This window comes from Dromiciops gliroides, chromosome 5 (assembly GCF_019393635.1).
Source record: "Dromiciops gliroides isolate mDroGli1 chromosome 5, mDroGli1.pri, whole genome shotgun sequence".
In the NCBI taxonomy this organism is placed as follows: Eukaryota; Metazoa; Chordata; class Mammalia; order Microbiotheria; family Microbiotheriidae; genus Dromiciops; species Dromiciops gliroides.
In genome coordinates, this window is record NC_057865.1 from 190,844,844 (window position 1) to 190,863,485 (window position 18,642).

An 18,642-nucleotide genomic window follows, 5' to 3' on the forward strand; every position below is an offset into this window, starting at 1 on the left:
GAAGTTAATACTACAAGAATCTTTCATGTGGTTCCCATCTGGGGATCCTTGGAGGTGTATGGGGATGTACATTATGGATCACGAAGAAGGAGGAAGCCACGTGGGAAACCCACAATACTTAAGTAATTAATTTATCCATTCCTGGAAGAGGATCCCTTTTTAAAAAACGTATAGTAGGAATTGGCAGAGGAGTAGTATCCAACGTTCATTACAATATCTTGATGGGAGAGAAAGTCGGGGAGAACAGTGAGTAAATTGCAGGGTGGAAACTGAGGGAAGCCTCCCACAGAGTACATCCCCTGTCCCCGCGCTGAGGAGGCGGGGCTGTACAGTAGCCTAGCCCCGCCCTCCCTTCCTTCCCGGCCTCCCCGGCCTGACACCAGCTCTGCTCCGGGGCAGCAGGTCGGCTCAGTCCCAGTGCCTGCCGGACCAGGTACTCTGGGCTGGCCCTGCTGCTGCCTTATCCAGGGACCTGTGGATTGGAGGAAACGCCTGGAGGGGCAACAGGAGCTGGGACACCTGGGGGAACAGGTTAGAGGAGGAGGGATGGAAGAGGGGAGTGGCCAGTGAGGGAGGGGGGCAGGGGCAGGTGTGGGCACCAGGAAAGGGGGGGGGTGTGTGAAAGAGGTCCCAGAGGCCAAGGCCCTGGGAGACACAGGGGTGAAGGGGAGGGGGTACCCAGGACAGCGGGAGCAGGTGACAGCTCTGGGGAAGGCAGGAAGACACAGGGAGCGCAGAGTCAGGGAACAAGGAACAGAAAGGTTCAGGAGACAGGAAAGGAGCCGAGAGACTCCAGCAAAGAACACAAGATGGAGATGGGGAGTGAGGATAAGAGAGGGGAGACAATTTGGGGGCCTGGGGATCAGCACTACTGAAGGCTCCCAAGAGGCCAAGAAGCAGATGAAAAGGGTTTGCAGACTTGAGGAAGAGGGAAAGAGGATGCAGAAAGTCACAATTCAGTTCTCTGCTCCCAGAGTCTCCTAGCACAACCTGACCCACTCCCACACCTACAAATTCTCTAGCACAAAGGTTCTTAACCTGGAGTTAAGGATAATGGAGTTCAGGGACTCCATTAACTTGACTGGGGAAAAATAATACAGCTTTATTTCAATACAAAGTCAGTTTCCTTTGTAATTTCTATATATTTTATTTTATGCATTTAAGAAACATTATTTTGAGGAGTCCCTAGTCTTCATCAGACTGTCCAAGGGGCCAAGGATACACACCCCCCCAAAAAAAGGTTACAGGCCCTGCTCTATTAGTGGAGGGGGTAGAGGAAAGGAGAGGAGAGGGAGACAGAGGTAGAAGCAGAGGCAGAGACAGAGAATCACCCAGCCCTGCTGACCCAGTGAATCTAGGAGATCAGGTCTGGTGTGGAATAGGCACACTCCTAAAGAGACCCCTGAACTTCCACATTCCCTCCCACATGGTCCCCCCTCACCTTCCAGCTTTCCTTTGTGTGTGTCTCATTTCTTGCCTTCACCTTCTTGCTCCTCCCGCTTCTCTTCCTTTCTGGGGCCTTTCACCTGGTACTGTTACCTTGCTACCTGGCTTTCCAAACCCAAGGGCATCTCATTGCCCCATAAAAAAAAAAAAAGTAAACTCTAAACCCAAGGGCAGAGCCAGAGCTTCCAGTCACCTCATAGCACTCACCTCCCTGTGGCTTTTCCCCAAGGATATAGGAGGGCAGAAGGTATAAGATGACACCAACGGACAACAAGGGTCTAGATCAAGAGCGTCCCTATAGAGCCTGGCTTCTTAAACTGTGGGTCTCAATCCCAATATGGGATGTATAACTGAATGTGGGGTCACAAAAAGTTTGGCAACAGTAAAAGGTTATGTATACCTCTTTTATATACCTATATTCACAGGGTCATGTAAAAAATTTCTTGGTGAAAAGGGCGTTGTGAAAGGGGTGCAAGTGAGAAAAGTTTAAGAAGTCCTGCCCTAGAGGATGGGGACATACAGGTAGAAAGCTGGGAGACCAGAGTCACTGAGCCCTCCCCTCCCCAGGGAGGCCAGGTTTTCCTCCCTAAATTCAGAACAGCCACTAGAGGACTCTGCCTTGTGTACTTGTTTTGTTTTGTCGTGTGTATGGATGCATGTCTACATAGATGGATGGATGGATTCTATACACAAGCCTATGTCCCCCCTCATCCTCCTCTCCCACCCCACAAAAAGGACTTCTCTATATACATGACCTGCCCCACACACACATACCTAAGTGTCCTCTACTCACCAATATCAACAAACACCTCCTCGTGCATACTAGCTGGTCAGCCACAGACCACTGTGATCATGCCATCCCTTCCATGACCTATCAAATACATTCCAATCCTACCCAAGAAAAAACTTTACCTTTGGACCTTAGCCCCCTGTCCCCACTCCCCAGGATGGCATTCCTTATTGCCTGCCCTCAGGCCTTCGGGACCCCTATTCTTGGCTCTTTCTCTCAGTCTCTGCCCTCTGTCTCTGTTTTTCTCTCTCTTTTTCTGTCTCCATCTCGGTCAGTCTCTCTGTGTATGTCTCACAGCTTTCACACACACACACACACACACACCATACACACACACGCACGAACATCTCCCACACCCAAAATTTGTTATAAGACTGACCTCTTTCTCTCCCTTCTGCTGCAGCCTCAGGTGACCCCTCCCTTCTCAGCATGCTACCCCAGAGATGACCAAGAACATAGGGAATGAAGGGGTTCAGTACCCCAGATGAGGGCCATCTGGTCCATGGCTTGGTGGCCTCTCGAATTGAAACCTACGGGGGAAGACTCCAGAAGGCCCCAAACCACAGAAATCCCCAAGAACCTCTACCTTCGGGGGATCAACTCAACAGGTAAGAAAGAGCCCTGGCTCACATTTGGTTCTCCCAGTCCCACCTTCCCCTCCTGCCCCCTTTCCACCTTCCTAGGAGGGTTGACAAGTGAGGAGGCCGAATAGTCTATCAAAGGAAGTTTCTTAGCTACTTTAATTCAGTTCCTTCTATCTTCTGGGCAGGTGTAACTGCTCCGGAGTGTCCTTCCTATCTTTATTTTCCATTCTTTTATATGTAACCTCAGTTTCTTCATCTGTAAGATGGGAATACATAATAATACCTACCACACAGGGGCTGCTGTGGGGATCAAATAAGATAAAAAAAATATAGACTTCAGCAGACTTTAAAGAGCTTTATAAATCTTGGCTATTTTTCCCCCTTTTCCTAAAGGAAGGTAAACCTTCTCCCACTGCCCTAAGTGGACTAGGGTGATGGTTTCTTATCCTTCCTACTCCCTTCCCTCGCTCTTCCTTCTCTTCCTCCACTCCCTTCAGGGTCCTTCTCCTTCTCTATTGTCTCTTTCCCCTCCTTGCCCTTTCTCTGACCTCTCATTTCTCCATTCTTTTCTCCCCTCCTTCTCTCCCTTCTTTCCCCATCTTCCCCTTCACTCCTACTCTTCTTGCTCTCTTCTGTTGTCAAGAAGGTATTTATTTACATTTGTTAATATATTTGAGCCACACTATAACCCTGTGACGTTGGTACTAATTAATATCTCCCATTTACGGATGAGGCCACTAAGGTTGGAAGGGTTCAAGTGATTTGTCCGCAGGCATAGTGTCAGAGGTCATATTTGAATCCAGGTCTTTCCTGATGCATCCACACTCTTTTCCACTAGACCAAGGTGTCTCCCCAAAACCTCCAGCTCCCCTAGGAGAGTGAGAGAGTGAGGGCTCCAGGGCATCTCTTGAGGGTTCAGACTGAGGGAAGGAGAAGGGGTGTGCATATGGCCTAGGGAAAGGGAGTGAGAGGACAGGTGATGTGATTCAGACCACATGTAGGCCAGAGGAATGTGGCTGGACCTGCCCAGGGAAGGGCAGCCCCTTCCCAGGCAAGGTAGGACATAGGCCCGTAGACCATAAACAGTCTGTGCACATGAACATAAATGTGTGAGCACATATCTAGAAGGTGATATATATGGTGGTGTGAACATACGTGAACAGGAAGGTGAGGAGTGAACATATAGGAGCAAGCACTGAAGCTGCGTGAATGCATTATAATTACCAAGCCAAAGGTTGTATGGAACACAATGGTGAAGTTGTCCATGTGAAATAGCAGCACATGACAGCATAAGCCCACCTGTGGGAAGGCTGTAGTTATTATAGCAGTGTCTGCATGTGTACGTGTATGTGCTTGTGCTTCTGGAAGAGGCAGCAGCTTCTGCCCCAGGGCCTGCTCTGGATGCCAGGCCAACATGCCCCTGCTCGGCCTCTCTGGCAGCACCTTCTGTGACTCAAGGCTGGGAGGGGCCACCACGCCAAACTTGTTTGAAGGGGGAAGTGGGTTTAGGGAAATAGAGCTGAAGTAGAGGGGCAGGGGAGGGTGTGCCCCCGGAGCAAAAGCTATGCATGTAAGAATCTTATTGCCCTGATGAACATGCCCAGAAATGTCCCTTTCTTATTCCCTCTTATTCTCTGACTCAGGATTCCTCCACCACCGACTACAGGACCTTGTTCCCCTTCACCAAGAATTCTGGCCAGTCCAGAGGCTTGTCACACTGAGGCTGAAAGAACCAGAGCCTGAGAAAAAACATGGCGGATATTTTGGTTCTAGCCATTTCAACTCACCAAAGTCAGGTAAAGAACTCTTCTTGAATTCCTCTTCCTCTTGCTGCCCCTAGCAATTTTCTAGGACAGAAGAGGAAAACAAGGAAGGAAGGAATTATGTAGGCCAAGTCATTTTTATTATGAATACGTATCCTAGTCCAGGATAGATTTTATGGGCAAATCTCTATCTTTGACACTTTTTTTGGGGGGGGGGGGGACAATGAGGGTTAAGTGACTTGCCCAGGGTCACACAGCTAGTAAGTGTCAAGGGTTGAGGCTGAATTTGAACTCAGGTCCTCCTGAATCCAGGGGCCAATGCTTTCTCACCATTCCACCTAGCTGCCCTGACACTTTCTTGCTATGTGATATTGAGTAAATACTTATCCTCTGTGTGTCTTAAGCAACTCCCTATAATGTCTCTGCTAAGTAAAGGATCATAGATTTAGTGTTAGAAAAGAGGCCCAGAGGTCATCTATATAAACTCATTTTACAGACGAGGGAGCCAAAGAGGAAGGGAGGCTAAGTAGTCTTCAAGATGAGACAGTATTAAGTGACAGAGCCTGGGTTTGAATTCAGGTCCTCTGACTCCAAATCGATCATTTATAGATGGGTTGTTATTTGCCCCAGAATTTCTGCCGATTTCCTAGTGCCGACTTTTGGGGGTATTGGGGAAAGAAAGCATGGGAACCTATTACTGTATATGTTTATCTGTAACCCCCAATTTGGAGACTGGTGGTTAATTAATAATGATAATGATAATAACTGTTTATTTACCACTATGTACATATACCATTCTCTCATAATTTTAACCACCTATCTGTACGTTTTACATATATTATCCTCATTTCATAACAGCCCTGAGGGAGGAACTAAGGTGGCCTCCAAGGGAAAGAAACTAGGAACGTAGTAGGAAGATACTAAAAGAAAGAATAACATGGTAGAAAATTGAAACGACTCCTGGATAGAGACTCAGCAAGATGTGAGTTCTATTATAGTCTGATTTTGAATCTTAGTGACTCCGAGCAAATCATTTCACCTCAGTGGGTCTCGGGTTCAAATGGACCCGTTGGACGATATGAGATCTCCTGCTCCTTCCAGTTTAGCCACCTTGATTCTATGAGGTAGAAAGAGGCTTTGGGATCTCTCTGTCTGAAATCCTGGAAGAAGTGCATCTAGGCGCACTCTCTCTGTGCAGTCAACTTCTGTGAGGGGGTCTGAAGGATAGGGGACCTCTCTGGCCATATTCCCACCACCCTGCTTCAAATCTTAGAATTTGTCCCCACTCTCTCCATTGCCAATGACTTGACCACAAAACTCCCCACTGCTCTATTTAGGTACTCTGCCCATAGACTCTGGCCCTAACCTTCACCTCTATATCACACAGGACGTGAACAAGGCCCGACAGCTGGAGATGAGGCTGGATACATTCAGCATGTTCGGGATACCCCGGCTGCCCCCTGAGGACCGGAGATACTGGGAGATTGGGGATGGTGGAGACAGTGGCTTGACAATTGAGAAGTCCTGGAAAGAACTAGTACCTGGACATACGGTAAAAATTAGTCTGGGAACATGAAACATCTGTGTACCTCTAGCCAGAGAGACTTGTATGCACACATGGGCATGCATACACAATCATAGACGTGCACATTCATTCCTGTACACAGACCTTCATACTGATGTGCATGTGCACACATACACACACTCACTCGGTCTCACACATAGACACACACTCACTCACTCTCCTACGAAAAGGTGACCCAAAGAACCAAGATCCTGGCTGAGAGATCCTGTGTGTCCCTTCCCTGCTCTCCATCCCCCCTATCCCATCCCCACTTCCATACTTTCCATCCTCCTACTGAGCTCCATCCATCCCCAGGAGATGAGCCGGGAGCTCTGTCACCAACAAGACGCGCTGTGGGAGCTAATGACCACTGAACTGCTCTATATTCGAAAGCTGAAGATCATGACTGATGTAAGCCTTCCGAGGACCCTTCCCCAGCCACGGGTTTCCTCCAATTCACCAACACTGACTACCATCTTCCTCCTTTCCTCAGCCCCCTCCCTCCCTATCCCCATAGCTGCAAGGTCCCAAAAGGGAGGAAGGTGGGTCAAGACTGAAAGTTGTGGAGAATATCTATATTGGGTGTACATCCCCTGACTTCAGACTGATAAGCCAAGGGGTGGTGGTAGAGCATCATGCTTCAGAGGGTCTGTGTCTCCTAGTCTCCCATCTTTCTATGCCTAGCTCCTGGAGCTGGTCTGCTGAATCTACAAAGAGTGGGGCTTTGACAGAGGTGAGTCATGGATTCAGATGCAGGGCTAGGTGGGGTTGGAGGGTATAAGGTCTGTCATGGCACAGCATGAACACTGAATTCCAGTGGTAAAAATGGTTTCTGCCCCCCCCTCACCCAAGCCCTCATAGAAGGAGCACATTGAGCTCCTCACCTAACCCCCTTTTCCCAGAGTTCTTTCTTTCTGGCTTTTCTCAGTCCCCTCTATCCTGCACCTTTCCCAGGTGCAGAGAATTCTCAGTCTCAGCCTGCAGCCAAAACTCCTTTTAGCTCCTTTCTCACTGTGAGCCCTAGATGATGAGAATATGGGGGCGGGACGGAGAGTAGAACTATTCCTATTTCAGGCCTACTGTCTGGTCTTATTCTACCTGCTTCCTGTTTTCATTAGGATCTCAGATCATAGACTTTCAACTGCTATTCAATTACTATATGCTTGGGAGTGGGGGATGCTGAAAACGGAGGCCCTGATACATCTCCATACGTTTTTTCAAGGTTCCAGTTGAGACCTTGTTTGGAAATGTCCCAAATCTGATCCGAGCCCATCGAGTTTCTGGGAGGAAGTGCTAGGGGCCTACCCTGGAGAAGACCCGGGTCTCAGGCAGCCTCTGGACCCTCTCAGCCTACAGATGGCTTCCTGACAGTAAGTGATGGGTAGGAATGGGAGAGGGATACGTTTCAGCTCAGGCAAGTGCTTGAGGATTTCAGGTGGTACCTGGCATGTTCACCCATCATGCCAGTTTTCCATTCTGTGCCATGAATCAGATCTTCAGGTAGATAGAGACTATATGATTAAACTACACTGCGATTTGAAGAGGTACAGGGGGCAGGATTCTATCTCAAACTATCAACCCCACTATTGTTCATCATTATAGCATCATTTCTTCAACTCTTAAAGGTTTAGGGGTCTTTGGATGCCCATAGTAAAATGACATACCCCTAAGAGGTTATTAATCCACACCTTAAGCCCTTATCAAGGAAACCTCATAATTATTGATTTAATGCCTTAGGAGGATTCATTGAGAGCTGCTGAAAGCAAGAAAAGATGCCTGAAAGAGGCAGGCTCCTGCCATCTTTGCTTTGATGAAAGGCAGAGGAGAAGCCACTGGGAGGGGGGGGAAAGTCCCAGAGACAAGTATACAAGGACAACCATTTTTGCCAGGATGAGCTCTGCCACATCCTACATGAGGGATAGTGTAACAGCTTTGGGGAAAATCACAAACTCCCTCACAGTCCTTTCCAGAAACCCAAATCTTCTACCCCCAAGAGGAGTTACCTCCTCAGTTTCCCACAGGTCCCACTTGCCTCCACTGGGGAACTGGGAACCTCCCCTCCCTCCCTACTTGATAAAATTTCCATTTCATTATTGATGAGGAATGGACAGCAAGACCAGAGGGTTGCCAGGGACCATAGCTGGAAAGAAAGGAGAAGAGAGAAGTAGCAGTGAGAGGGATAACCCAAAAAGCATTCCCACAGTTCTCTGTACCAAGCATGCTCCAAAGCTCCAACATGAATGGGGTATGAGAAGATGGCGCTTGTCATAAGCCATGACTAAGGGTCTGTCTGAGGAACACCACCACCACCACCACCACCACCATCCCCTACCCACCAATCTCCATGAACATCTGAAGTTTCTACTTAATTGTTTTTATTTTCTCCACCGCGTTACTCTGTGCTCCCACCCATCAACACCCCAAGTTTAGCCAACGGTTCCAGCCATATATACAGTACTGTCTTCGGGTGAAGCAAACCATGGCCTATGCTCGGGAACAACAGGAAAACAACCCTCTCTTCCAGACTTATATCCAGGTGTGGTAATCCATGCAGAGAGCCAGGGACAGGGGGGCAAGATGGGGGTTGAGGGGGGAGAGAGTGGCTACTTATTGGTAAGAACTTTTATTGGCTGCTGCAGGGAGGTAATGAACAGCCATCCCTCCTCTCCAACAGAGGGGCCTAAGGCTCTGTTAATCTTAAGGAGGAAAAGATGAAAGCACTTAGGAGCCTCAGGCACTGGGTGGAAGTTATTCTTATATAGTTATTATTGCCTCTGTCTGTGGCCCTTCCTGACCCCAATCTCTCTCTCTTTGTGAACCCCAGTGGTGTGAGAAACACAAAAGGTCTGGCCGTCAGCAACTCAGTGACCTGCTCATCAAACCCCATCAACGAATCACAAAATACCCTCTGTTACTTCAGGCTGTGCTCAAGAAGACCCCTCAACCCCAGACCCAGGATGTTCTCAGTGCCATGGTACGCATAAACACAGGATCTAGCCTTTCCAGGGACTTTAAGGGGTCTCTGGAAACTCCTGAGAAAAGTTTGTTTCTCCATCTATAAAATGAGGTGGTTGGTCTGGCTCTAACGGACTATGATATGTAATATATCTTGATTCTTTATCTATGCTATCTCGGATTCTTGTCTCTGGTCACTCTTTGGGGAGGGCTGGCAGGGCCTGGCTAGGCTGAACCATAACGGTCTCCTTGCTGGGCCTAGATTTCATCTGTGGAGGCTTTCTGACACCATATCAATAGCCAAGTACGTCAAGAGGAAGAGCATGACAGCTTGGCAGCTGCTGCCCAACGAATTGGGCCCTATGAAGTGCTGGAGCCATCCACTGAGGCGGTAGAGAAGGTAAGACAGCCAAATAGAGAGTTAGGAAGGAGGGAAGGAGATCAGGGATAAGGCATGGGGTTGCACTTGGGTAAAAAGAGGAGGGTAAGGGACGAGGGAAGCAGCAAAGGAAATGAAAAACATAAATCATCCCAGATTAAGCACAGGGGATGGGGAGAGAAGACAGAGAAAGGGGGTAGATATTTGTCTCATTGGAGTATGGGGCCCATGAACCTTATCACTGATATGTCTCCTTGTCCTCCTAGAACCTGCGTCCTTCTCCAACCTAGATCTGACCTCCCCCCTGCTGGGGGTCGACCACCAACACACCCGGCAGCTGCTACTAGAGGGCTATGTTCGGATGAAGGAAGGACGAGAGGGGAAGGTGAGGGAGAGGGCAAATGCTGGGGTTAGGGAGAAACAGCAAATAAAAGAGGAGGGAACAGGCTTTGAAGGGGATGGTAAAAAGGGACGGAGCAAGAAGGGACGGAGGGGCTTGGGGCATGGAAAGAGGGGGCAGAAGACAGAGGAGATGGGAATGGAGGACAGGAAAGTGGTGAAGGGGGGCAGAGAGGACCTAGAGGCTGTGCAAGGGCCTTTTCTATGTGCATCCATATCTATGTTCCTGAGTCTGTCACAATGTAGAGCCATGACATTGGACTATGTGCCCATGGGCTTTGGACCTCAGTCATGAGACTTGGGTTCCATCCACTCCCTAACTCTGCTACAAACTAGTTGTGAACTTTTGCCCTGTTTCCTCATCAGTCAAATGAATGGATTAGATTAGGCTACAGTCCCTTCCAGCTATAAAGGTCCCCTATGGTCCTCTGAGCTCCGCGTGCTGTCTTCTTTTTTTGTTTGTTTTGTTTTTGTTTTTGTTTTTTGTGGGGCAGCGAGGGTTAAGTGACTTTCCCAGGGTCACACAGCTAGTAAGTGTCAAGTGTCTGAGGCCAGATTTGAACTCAGGTTCTCCTGAATACAGGGCTGGTGCTTTATCCACTGAGCCACCTAGCTGCCCTCTTAAGATTGATCAGTCTGATTATATGTTTTTGTTTTTGTGAGGCAGTTGGGGTTAAGTGACTTGCCCAAGGTCACACAGCTAGTAAGTGTCAAGTGTCTGAGAGCAAATTTGAACTCAGGTCCTCCTGACTCCAGGGCTGGTGCTCTATCCACCACACCACCTAGCTGCCCACTTGCTGTCTTCTTAAGCATTTTTTGTGACCCTGCATGCTCTCACCCAGACTTCCCTCAGCCTGTCATCTTTTCCCCCATCCTATATCAAGCTTATAACTGTTTCTTTCCCTACCTGTTCCCAGCTGGATGTGTACCTGTTCCTATTCTCTGATGTGGTTCTGGTGACCAAACCCCAGCGCAAGGCAGACAAGGCCAAAGTCATCCGCCCACCCCTCATGCTGGAGAAGCTTGTGTGCCAGGCCCTTCGAGACCCCCGTATGTCATTCCTACCCTCGCCCCTCCTCCTTTTACCTCAATCCTGCCTCCTTCCTCTTCCCAGTAGCCAGTTGGCTCAATGAAGGGGGAAGGGGGAGCAAGAAAGGAGAGCCTCCTCCTCCTCCTCCCTGCCTCCCTACATTGCCTATTTCTCCTCTACCCCAGACAGCTTCCTGATGATCCACCTTACTGAGTTCCAGTGTGTCTCCAGCGCCCTTGTTTTCCATTGTCTCAATCCAAATGAATGTGTTCGTTGGCTAGAGAAGATACAGGAGGCCCAGGTACTGTGTGGGTGTAGCCTGGAGAAGAGTGGGTGCAAGGCATAGGGAGAAACCTACTGGGGCTGAGTTGTTGTTTGTCCTTTGTTCTTGAAGAGAACCATGACAGATGTCATGACTTGCAATGAATTGGATTTGCACTCGGGCCTTCCTTGTCACCAGCTTCACTCTCTCTTCCAGGGCTATCTGGGTCCAATGGCAAGGTATATTATCAGGATGACTAGAGATGGCCCGGAATGTTTTTTGGTGTGGTTTTTTTAAGGCAATTGGGGTAAAGTGACTTGCCCAGGGTCACACAGCTACTAAGTATCTGAGGTCAGATTTGAACTCAGGTCTTCCCAACTTCAGGGCCAGTGCTATATCCACTGCACCACCTAGCTGCCCCAACTGGGGTTGAGAAACAGAACAAGAAAAGAAGAAGGGAGAGAGAACGTACAGAAGGGTCAAACAGGTTAGCAACTATAACTGGCATCTGAATTCCTGCGGGGCTGGCTCCTCTAGATGAGATAGGGTTTGCTCATTGATGCATGAAGTAGTCTCGGGGAGAGTCACTGATAAATGAAATATAGGCTGTAAGGGGGCAGCTAGGTGGCGCAGTGGATAAAGCACCAGTCCTGGATTCAGGAGGACCTGAGTTCAAATCTGGCCTCAGACACTTGATACTTACTAGCTGTGTGGCCCTGGGCAAGTCACTTAATCTTCATTGTCCCCACCCCCAAAAAATATATAGACTGTAATCCTTGTCCTCAAGGAGTTTATAATCTAGCAGATATGAGACAGAACTCACGTATCTCAATTAAGCACTGAACTGAATGGTTGAATCACTAGACATTTCAGAGAAAGGAAAGATAAGTGTGAACAGGGAGTAGTCAGGCGGTTTGTTGAACCCATCATTTGTAGTGCTAGAAGAGATCTTTACCTAACTCCATAATTTTTCAGATGAGGAAAACTGAGGCACAGAGAGGTGATTTAATAATAAGAGTAATAATGATGTAGCACCTTTAATGTTTGCAAAGCACTTTACCAATAATATCTCATTTGATCCTCACCACAACCCTAGGGGGTAGATGCTATCATTATTCCCATTTACAGATGAGGACACTGAAATGGATAGAGGTTAAGTGACTTACCCCAGGGTCACACAGCTAGAAAGTGCCTGAGACCAGATTTAGAATTTAGATCTTCTGACTCCAGGTCCACACTTAGCTGGCAGCCTTTCTCTGATATCATCCTAATTGTCTACTCCAAGCCCATGGTTCTTTCTATCATTCCACACTGGCTTTAAGAATCACAGGATTTAGGGGGCAGCTAGGTGTGCAGTGGATAAAGTACCAGCCCTGGATTCAGGAGGACCTGCGTTCAAATCTGGCCTCAGACACTTGACACTTACTAGCTGTATGACCCTGGGCAAGTCACTTAACCCTCACTGCCCCGCCCCCCCCCCCAAATTTTTTAATTTAAAAAAAAAGAATCACAGGATTTAGAGCTAGAATTTCAGTTGTTGTTTAGTCATTTTTCAGTTGTGTCTGATTCTTCATATTCTTGGCAAAGATACTGGAGTGGTTTACCATTTCCTTCTCCAGATCATTTTACAGATGAGGAAACTGAGGCAAAGCGGGTTAAGTGACTTACCCAGGGTCACACAGACTAGGGAAGTGTCTGAGGCCAGATTCGAATCAGGAGATGAGTCTTCCTGACTCCAGGCCCAGCACTCTATGCACTGCACCATCTAGCTGCTTGTATTACAAACTGGAAGGGACTTTAGAAATCATCTCATCCTATTCTCGCCTGCATTGTAGAAGAGAGTGAGATTGGAATCTGGGCCCTAGAAGGTTGAGTAGGATTTAGATTAAGGGATAGCATTCAGGCAGCAGGAAACAGTGTGAGCAAGGTAGAATGGGCAGTGTAGAAGGAGAGTGAACACAGCAGCCTGACTGGAGGGAAGGTCACAATTAGGGACAAACAGTGGAATGAATGATTGGATAGGTAGGTAGGGGACAGGTAAGGGATGGGTTGGGAAGAATTTAGACTTGTAAGCAGCCATAGAAATTAAAGCGTTCATTGTAGATTCTTGAGAAGGGGAATGACACAATTAAATCAGTGTTTGAGAGATTTGCCAGGCAACTGCACATAGATAGACTGAAGTAGGAGAGGACTGTGGCAACAAGGTCAGTAATTAAGGACTAATCCAGCCATGAATTACTGATGCCTGGACCCAAAATGGTGACCAAGGAAACTGCAAACCTGACAAGATTTCAAAGAAAGAGCATGAAAGAGATAGACACAGATGAGATGGCCAAAAGCTTTCTTACCTGGGCTACGGACTGACAGATATTGAATTATTGGACTGAGTTATGAGAGAAATGTTGTTTCTTCATATTTAATAGAAATTATTGAATTAGAGGCAAGGTTTTTTTCCCCTTTCCTACTTCCTCAATTAAAAAACAGCCCCGTAGGTTGTTACACCCTACATGCCTTTGACATACAGGGTGATACTGAGGAGGGAGAACTCAAATCTGTTCAAAAGGTAAAGTTAGGTGAATTGATGGATTCTGGCCCATTGTGTTTTACTCAGACAGGTCTGGGAAAATGTGGATTCTCCTTTTTGTCAGACAGGTGATATGAATACAGATAATTCTCTTTGACCAAAACTGACTGCTCAGTCACATACAACAGACCCTCAATAGAACAGGCCCCACCTCTCATTAAAATTATTATTCTCTTATTAATAGCTAACCCAATCAGAGTTGATTTCCACCCCAGGAACATCCACTCTTCCAAGGCCATATAAGCGTTGAGACGGTCCATAGGGGGTCTTTGGTCTAAGAGAGACCGACAAATGACCATCCTTTTATTAATAATATACTAGCATCGGGGCAGCTAGGTGGCGCAGTGGACAGAGCACTGGCCCTGGATTCAGGAGGACCTGAGTTCAATTCGGCCTCAGACACTTGAAACTTACTAGCTGTGTGACCCTGGGCCAAGTCACTTAACCCCAATTGCCCCGCCAAAAAAAAAGCAAAAATAATAATAATAATAATAATATACTAGCATCATAATAAATTATGATTTCCCAGAACATGTCTCTCAACTTTTTATATATCATAAATACCCTATTTTTAGAGAGAAGATAGAATTTGGGGCCTAGAATTGTAGATACATACCATACTGGCAATTGGAAAAAGAGGGTCAACCAGAGATGTTTAGATATACCAGTAAGGAATGAAGACGTAGGTGAGGAATTTGTTCAACTTTTCAGTTTATCCAGCATTAATTAATCAGCTAGATGCAATTATTAAATGTACAAGACATTCTGTTTAGGTGCTGGAGATAGAATGAGGAAAAATGACAGTTCCTTCTCTCAAAGATCTTTTAAGTTAATCAAGATGTGGGATGCAACATGCGTACAAATTAAGTCTATTGTTATATTTAAGGATTGTAGCAGATGCTAATGTATTATATCAAAGAATCATGGTGTAGGGATGGCTAGGTGGTGCAGTGGATAAAGCACTGGCCCTGGATTCAGGAGTACCTGAGTTCAAATCCAGCCTCAGATATTTGACACTTACTAGCTGTGTGACCTTGCGCAAGTCACTTAACCCCCATTGCCCCATTTGAAAAAAAAGAATCATGGTACAGTATGATATTTGTGGGCCTTAACGAGGATGGTGAGCATTTCAGATCTTCAAGGAGGCACAGGAAACAGGATCCCCTGAGTGTCATTCTGTAAGAATATTATTAGTTAGGGGCAGCTAGGTGGTGCAGTAGATAAAGCACTGGCCCTGCATTCAGGAGGATCTGAGTTCAAATCCAGCCTCAGACACTTGCCAACTTACTAGCTGTGTAAACCCTAGGCAAGTCACTTAACCCCAATTGCCTCACCAAAAAAAAAAAAAAAAAAAAGAATTTATTAGTTTTTCCTTCATCCAAAGTATAGCTACAGTGTCCTAAGTTCTCTACTTTACAAGGGTGGTAAGCCCTGTGAGTGGGGAGAGGAAGGGACTGTGAGAATAGATATTGCAGAGGATGGAATGAACAGGACTTGGAAGTTGACTGAATGTAAAGAAGAGGAAAGAGTTACTGATAATTCAAAGCTTTTTGTGCCCAATGTGACCAGAAAGAAGAAGTTTGGAATTTATTAGAAAGTAGATTGTTTTGGAAATGTTGAGTTTGAGATGCTCATGGAATATTAACTGAATGTATATCCCAAAGGGCTGTTGAGGATCACATCAGTGCAGAATGTCAAGTTGAAGGGCCATTTGCTCAAAGTCAGTTTTAGAAGAAGTTAAGGAAGTGACTGGGGCTAGATGAAAGATTTGGCAAATTATCTGCATAAGAGAAAACAATTGAAGCAATAGGAATGTTTGGCAAGGGAGAGAATAGAGGGGAGAGAAGTGGGTACCAAGGACAAACCTTAGGAGATACCATACTTAGGGGGTGAGAGAAAAGGGTGACCCAGTAAATAAGACCATTAAATAAGATCAGTAAATAAGACCAACTTGGTTTTAATAAATAAGTCAATAAATAATAAAATAAGTCAACAATAAATTAAAAAATTAATAATAAGTCAACTTGGTAAAAGCAGAGAACAAGAGAGGAACAGTGTATCAAATGCTGAAAAAAGGCCAGAGATGATTTTAACTAAGAAACACCCTTTGGGTTAGACAATTAAGAAGCCATTGGTAATCATGGGGATGGCTCGCATTCAAATAGTACTTTTAAGATTCTCATGGCACTTTACAAATATTATCTCATTTTGTCCTTACAATAACCCTGAGAGGTAGGAGTTGTTATTATTATCCCCATTTTACAGATGAGGAAACCGAGGAAGGCAGCAGTTAAGTGACTTGCCCACAGACACATAGCTAGTAAGAAGTGACTGTGGCTGAATTTGAACTCGGGTCTGCCTAACTCCAGGTCCACTGTTCTATTGGTCCACCTACTACCATGGACAGAATAATTTGAGTATAGTGGTAGGATAAAAGGCCAGATTGCAAGGGGTTGAAGAGTAGGTGGTAGGGAAGTAGAGACAAAATTACTCCTCTATGAGTTTAGCAAAGGGTAGGAGAAATATAGGACAATAACTAGAGTTTTCTCAGAGTAACAGGGCAGTCTTTTTTTTTTATTGAAGGATGGGGAGTCAACTCATATAAAGGCAAATGAGGAAGTTAAGCTTACTACAGTGGGTGGGGGAGGGGCAAGGGAGGAAAAGAATAAAATAGAGAGGAGATAAAAAACAGGAACACTCCCAGCCGGGAGACAGGTCTCCCAGCCTAAATCATCCCCTAAGAGGTTGTTGGTGGTAGGGTACTCTGTTTAAAAAAAAAAAAACATACCACTCTACCCCACTTTCAATCATGGGAGGGATTTCTTGGAAGGAGGGTGTCTTCTCTCAAACTGGTTAATCGAACAGAAGGAAGCCCACTGCTCAAAGGAAGATCTGGCAAAGGAAAACTATCATTGGTCCAGTGGAGGGAGATGTTTTTTTATAGGCTTGCCTCCAACTCTCACGATTTCTTGTTTGCCTCTAAATTTGTCTATTTCTCTCTTCATTCAAACAGGCCACCCTGCAGAGATTAAAGGCAGAGGAATATGTGCATCAGAAGAGGGAGCTCCTGGCCTTATATAGGGACATCGAGTCTCCCAGCACTAGGCCCCCCACCCCGTCTCCTGAGGGCTCCCAGAGCAGTGTAGAGGACCATAATCTGGAGAGGAGGTATATACCATCATCCACATGACCAATCAACAGAGTTATGGGAAGGGGGACCACAAAGGTGAGGTGAATCATTCAGAAGAAATGGCACAGATCAGGAGCATTTGGAGCCCAGGCCTAGCTAGACTACAGGACTGGGCAATCTTGAGGGACAGACAAATGAGAAGTTCTCACACCTTCGGGTAATAGATGAATATGTAGTTTATGCAGTCATAAGATTTTATCACTAGAAGAAGCCTTCAATTCCCTTATTCTATAGAGAGGACAATAGGCTCCAGGTGATTTGCTCCGGGTCACACAGACAGGTCTGTTCATGCCCAAACTAGTAGTCTTTCTTTCTCACCACCATGGTGCTGGGATCAGGGAGGGGAAAGGAGTCTCTCTTTAGAGAGATTCTCTTCTCAGAGAAGGGGGAAATCACTTCTAGCTGCAGCAAAAACTTTAGTAAGAGCCGACATTTGAGCTGGGTCTTGTTCCCCTCCTTAACAGAACTTCCGAGTTCTCAGCCCTTGTCCCTCACCTGGTGGTCACAGAAGATAGAGAAGACTCTTCTCTAGGCCTGGATGATGACAGTGGCTATGGCACAATACCCAGCTCCCTGCAAGGGTCCCAATCCCCACTGAACCGCAGGCGGTGGCCTGCCCTCCGCCAGGATCCCCGACTGACCCTCTCTACTCTGGATCTCCGAGACATCCCTCGAAGACTCCAGCCTTCCAATCCCCATGCCCCTCAAAGAAAGAGTGCCCCAGACCTCCCTAATGATGATATCATCCAGAGAGGACACAGCCTCCCGAGGAGGGAGCCCCCATCCTGGTCTGAGAAAGAAGATGAGGAAGAAGGGTCCTCGGCAGGAGGGGATGTGGTAATGGAGACTCTGCACAGAGCTCGGCTTCGGGGCCAGCTACCTCTCTCACCAACTCAGGTAGACTCTGCAGGAGAGAGTCCCTGGGACTCCTCAGGGGAAGATGAGGAAGAAAGTTCTGTATTTGTGCTACCCAAACGTTATTCTTCGCCCTACTCCTCACGGGCAGAAGAAATGCTCCAGGAGATCCGGGAGGACTTGGCCAACCAACGGATTGATGGAGTCTCAGATCCAGTGAGGGAACCCAGGGTTGGACGACCCCGGAAGCTGACAGTAGTCGAACTACAAAAGATGCGAGGGTCTCAAATCATACAGCTAGATACCCCATTAAGCACATCGTAAGTACTGCCTGGAAGAGAGTGTGAGTGAAGGTTTGGGAGGGGGCATCTAAAAAACAGTAGTGGGGAGGGGTAATATGAAGCGTGAAATGCTCCATAAAAAGGTTGGCCAAAGGGAGGGAAGGGGCACCCTAGCCAGAACCTTCTCTACTAACTAATCCCTGTTCAGCCATTAACTCTTTCCATGCATTTGAAAAATTAGATTGCTATTGACCCTCCCCTCATCTCTTTTCTCTCTTTCCAGGGAGGTATAGCCGCCTCGTCCATGACGCCTAAAATTTCTCCTAGAGGATCTCTGATCCAAGGACTATTGGCCATCCATCCACCTTGGCCCAAGAGCCAAACCAAGGCACCTACCTGTTCCATGGCATAAAGTCTGGGATCAAGACTGTAAATTTCTGTATCATAAACACTCCCTAAGCTCAAATAAAATTCTGTGTAGATAATAGTGACTGGTGTGGCCAGGTGAGATGAAAAGTGGTGGTTGGGGTGAAACCAGAAGAGGGCAGCACAAGCCTGGA

The 18,642-nt window shown here is 46.8% G+C and overlaps 1 protein-coding gene across 1 annotated transcript; it reads left to right on the forward strand.

Moving 5' to 3' along the window:
• The first annotated feature begins 396 nt into the window (after positions 1 to 396).
• PLEKHG6 (pleckstrin homology and RhoGEF domain containing G6) lies at positions 397 to 18,567 on the forward strand. Its single transcript, XM_043967606.1, is given in 23 exon segments — positions 397 to 531; positions 2,640 to 2,844; positions 4,189 to 4,319; positions 4,464 to 4,495; positions 4,497 to 4,533; positions 4,536 to 4,611; positions 5,315 to 5,321; positions 5,971 to 6,135; positions 6,463 to 6,562; positions 6,832 to 6,884; positions 7,370 to 7,475; positions 7,478 to 7,501; positions 7,504 to 7,517; positions 8,573 to 8,683; positions 8,972 to 9,121; positions 9,365 to 9,502; positions 9,748 to 9,757; positions 9,760 to 9,866; positions 10,798 to 10,930; positions 11,096 to 11,211; positions 16,770 to 16,924; positions 17,411 to 18,121; positions 18,366 to 18,567. Coding segments are annotated over 22 exon segments (2,532 nt in total). The 5' UTR covers positions 397 to 531; positions 2,640 to 2,698; the 3' UTR covers positions 18,376 to 18,567.
• The last annotated feature ends 75 nt before the right edge of the window (positions 18,568 to 18,642 follow it).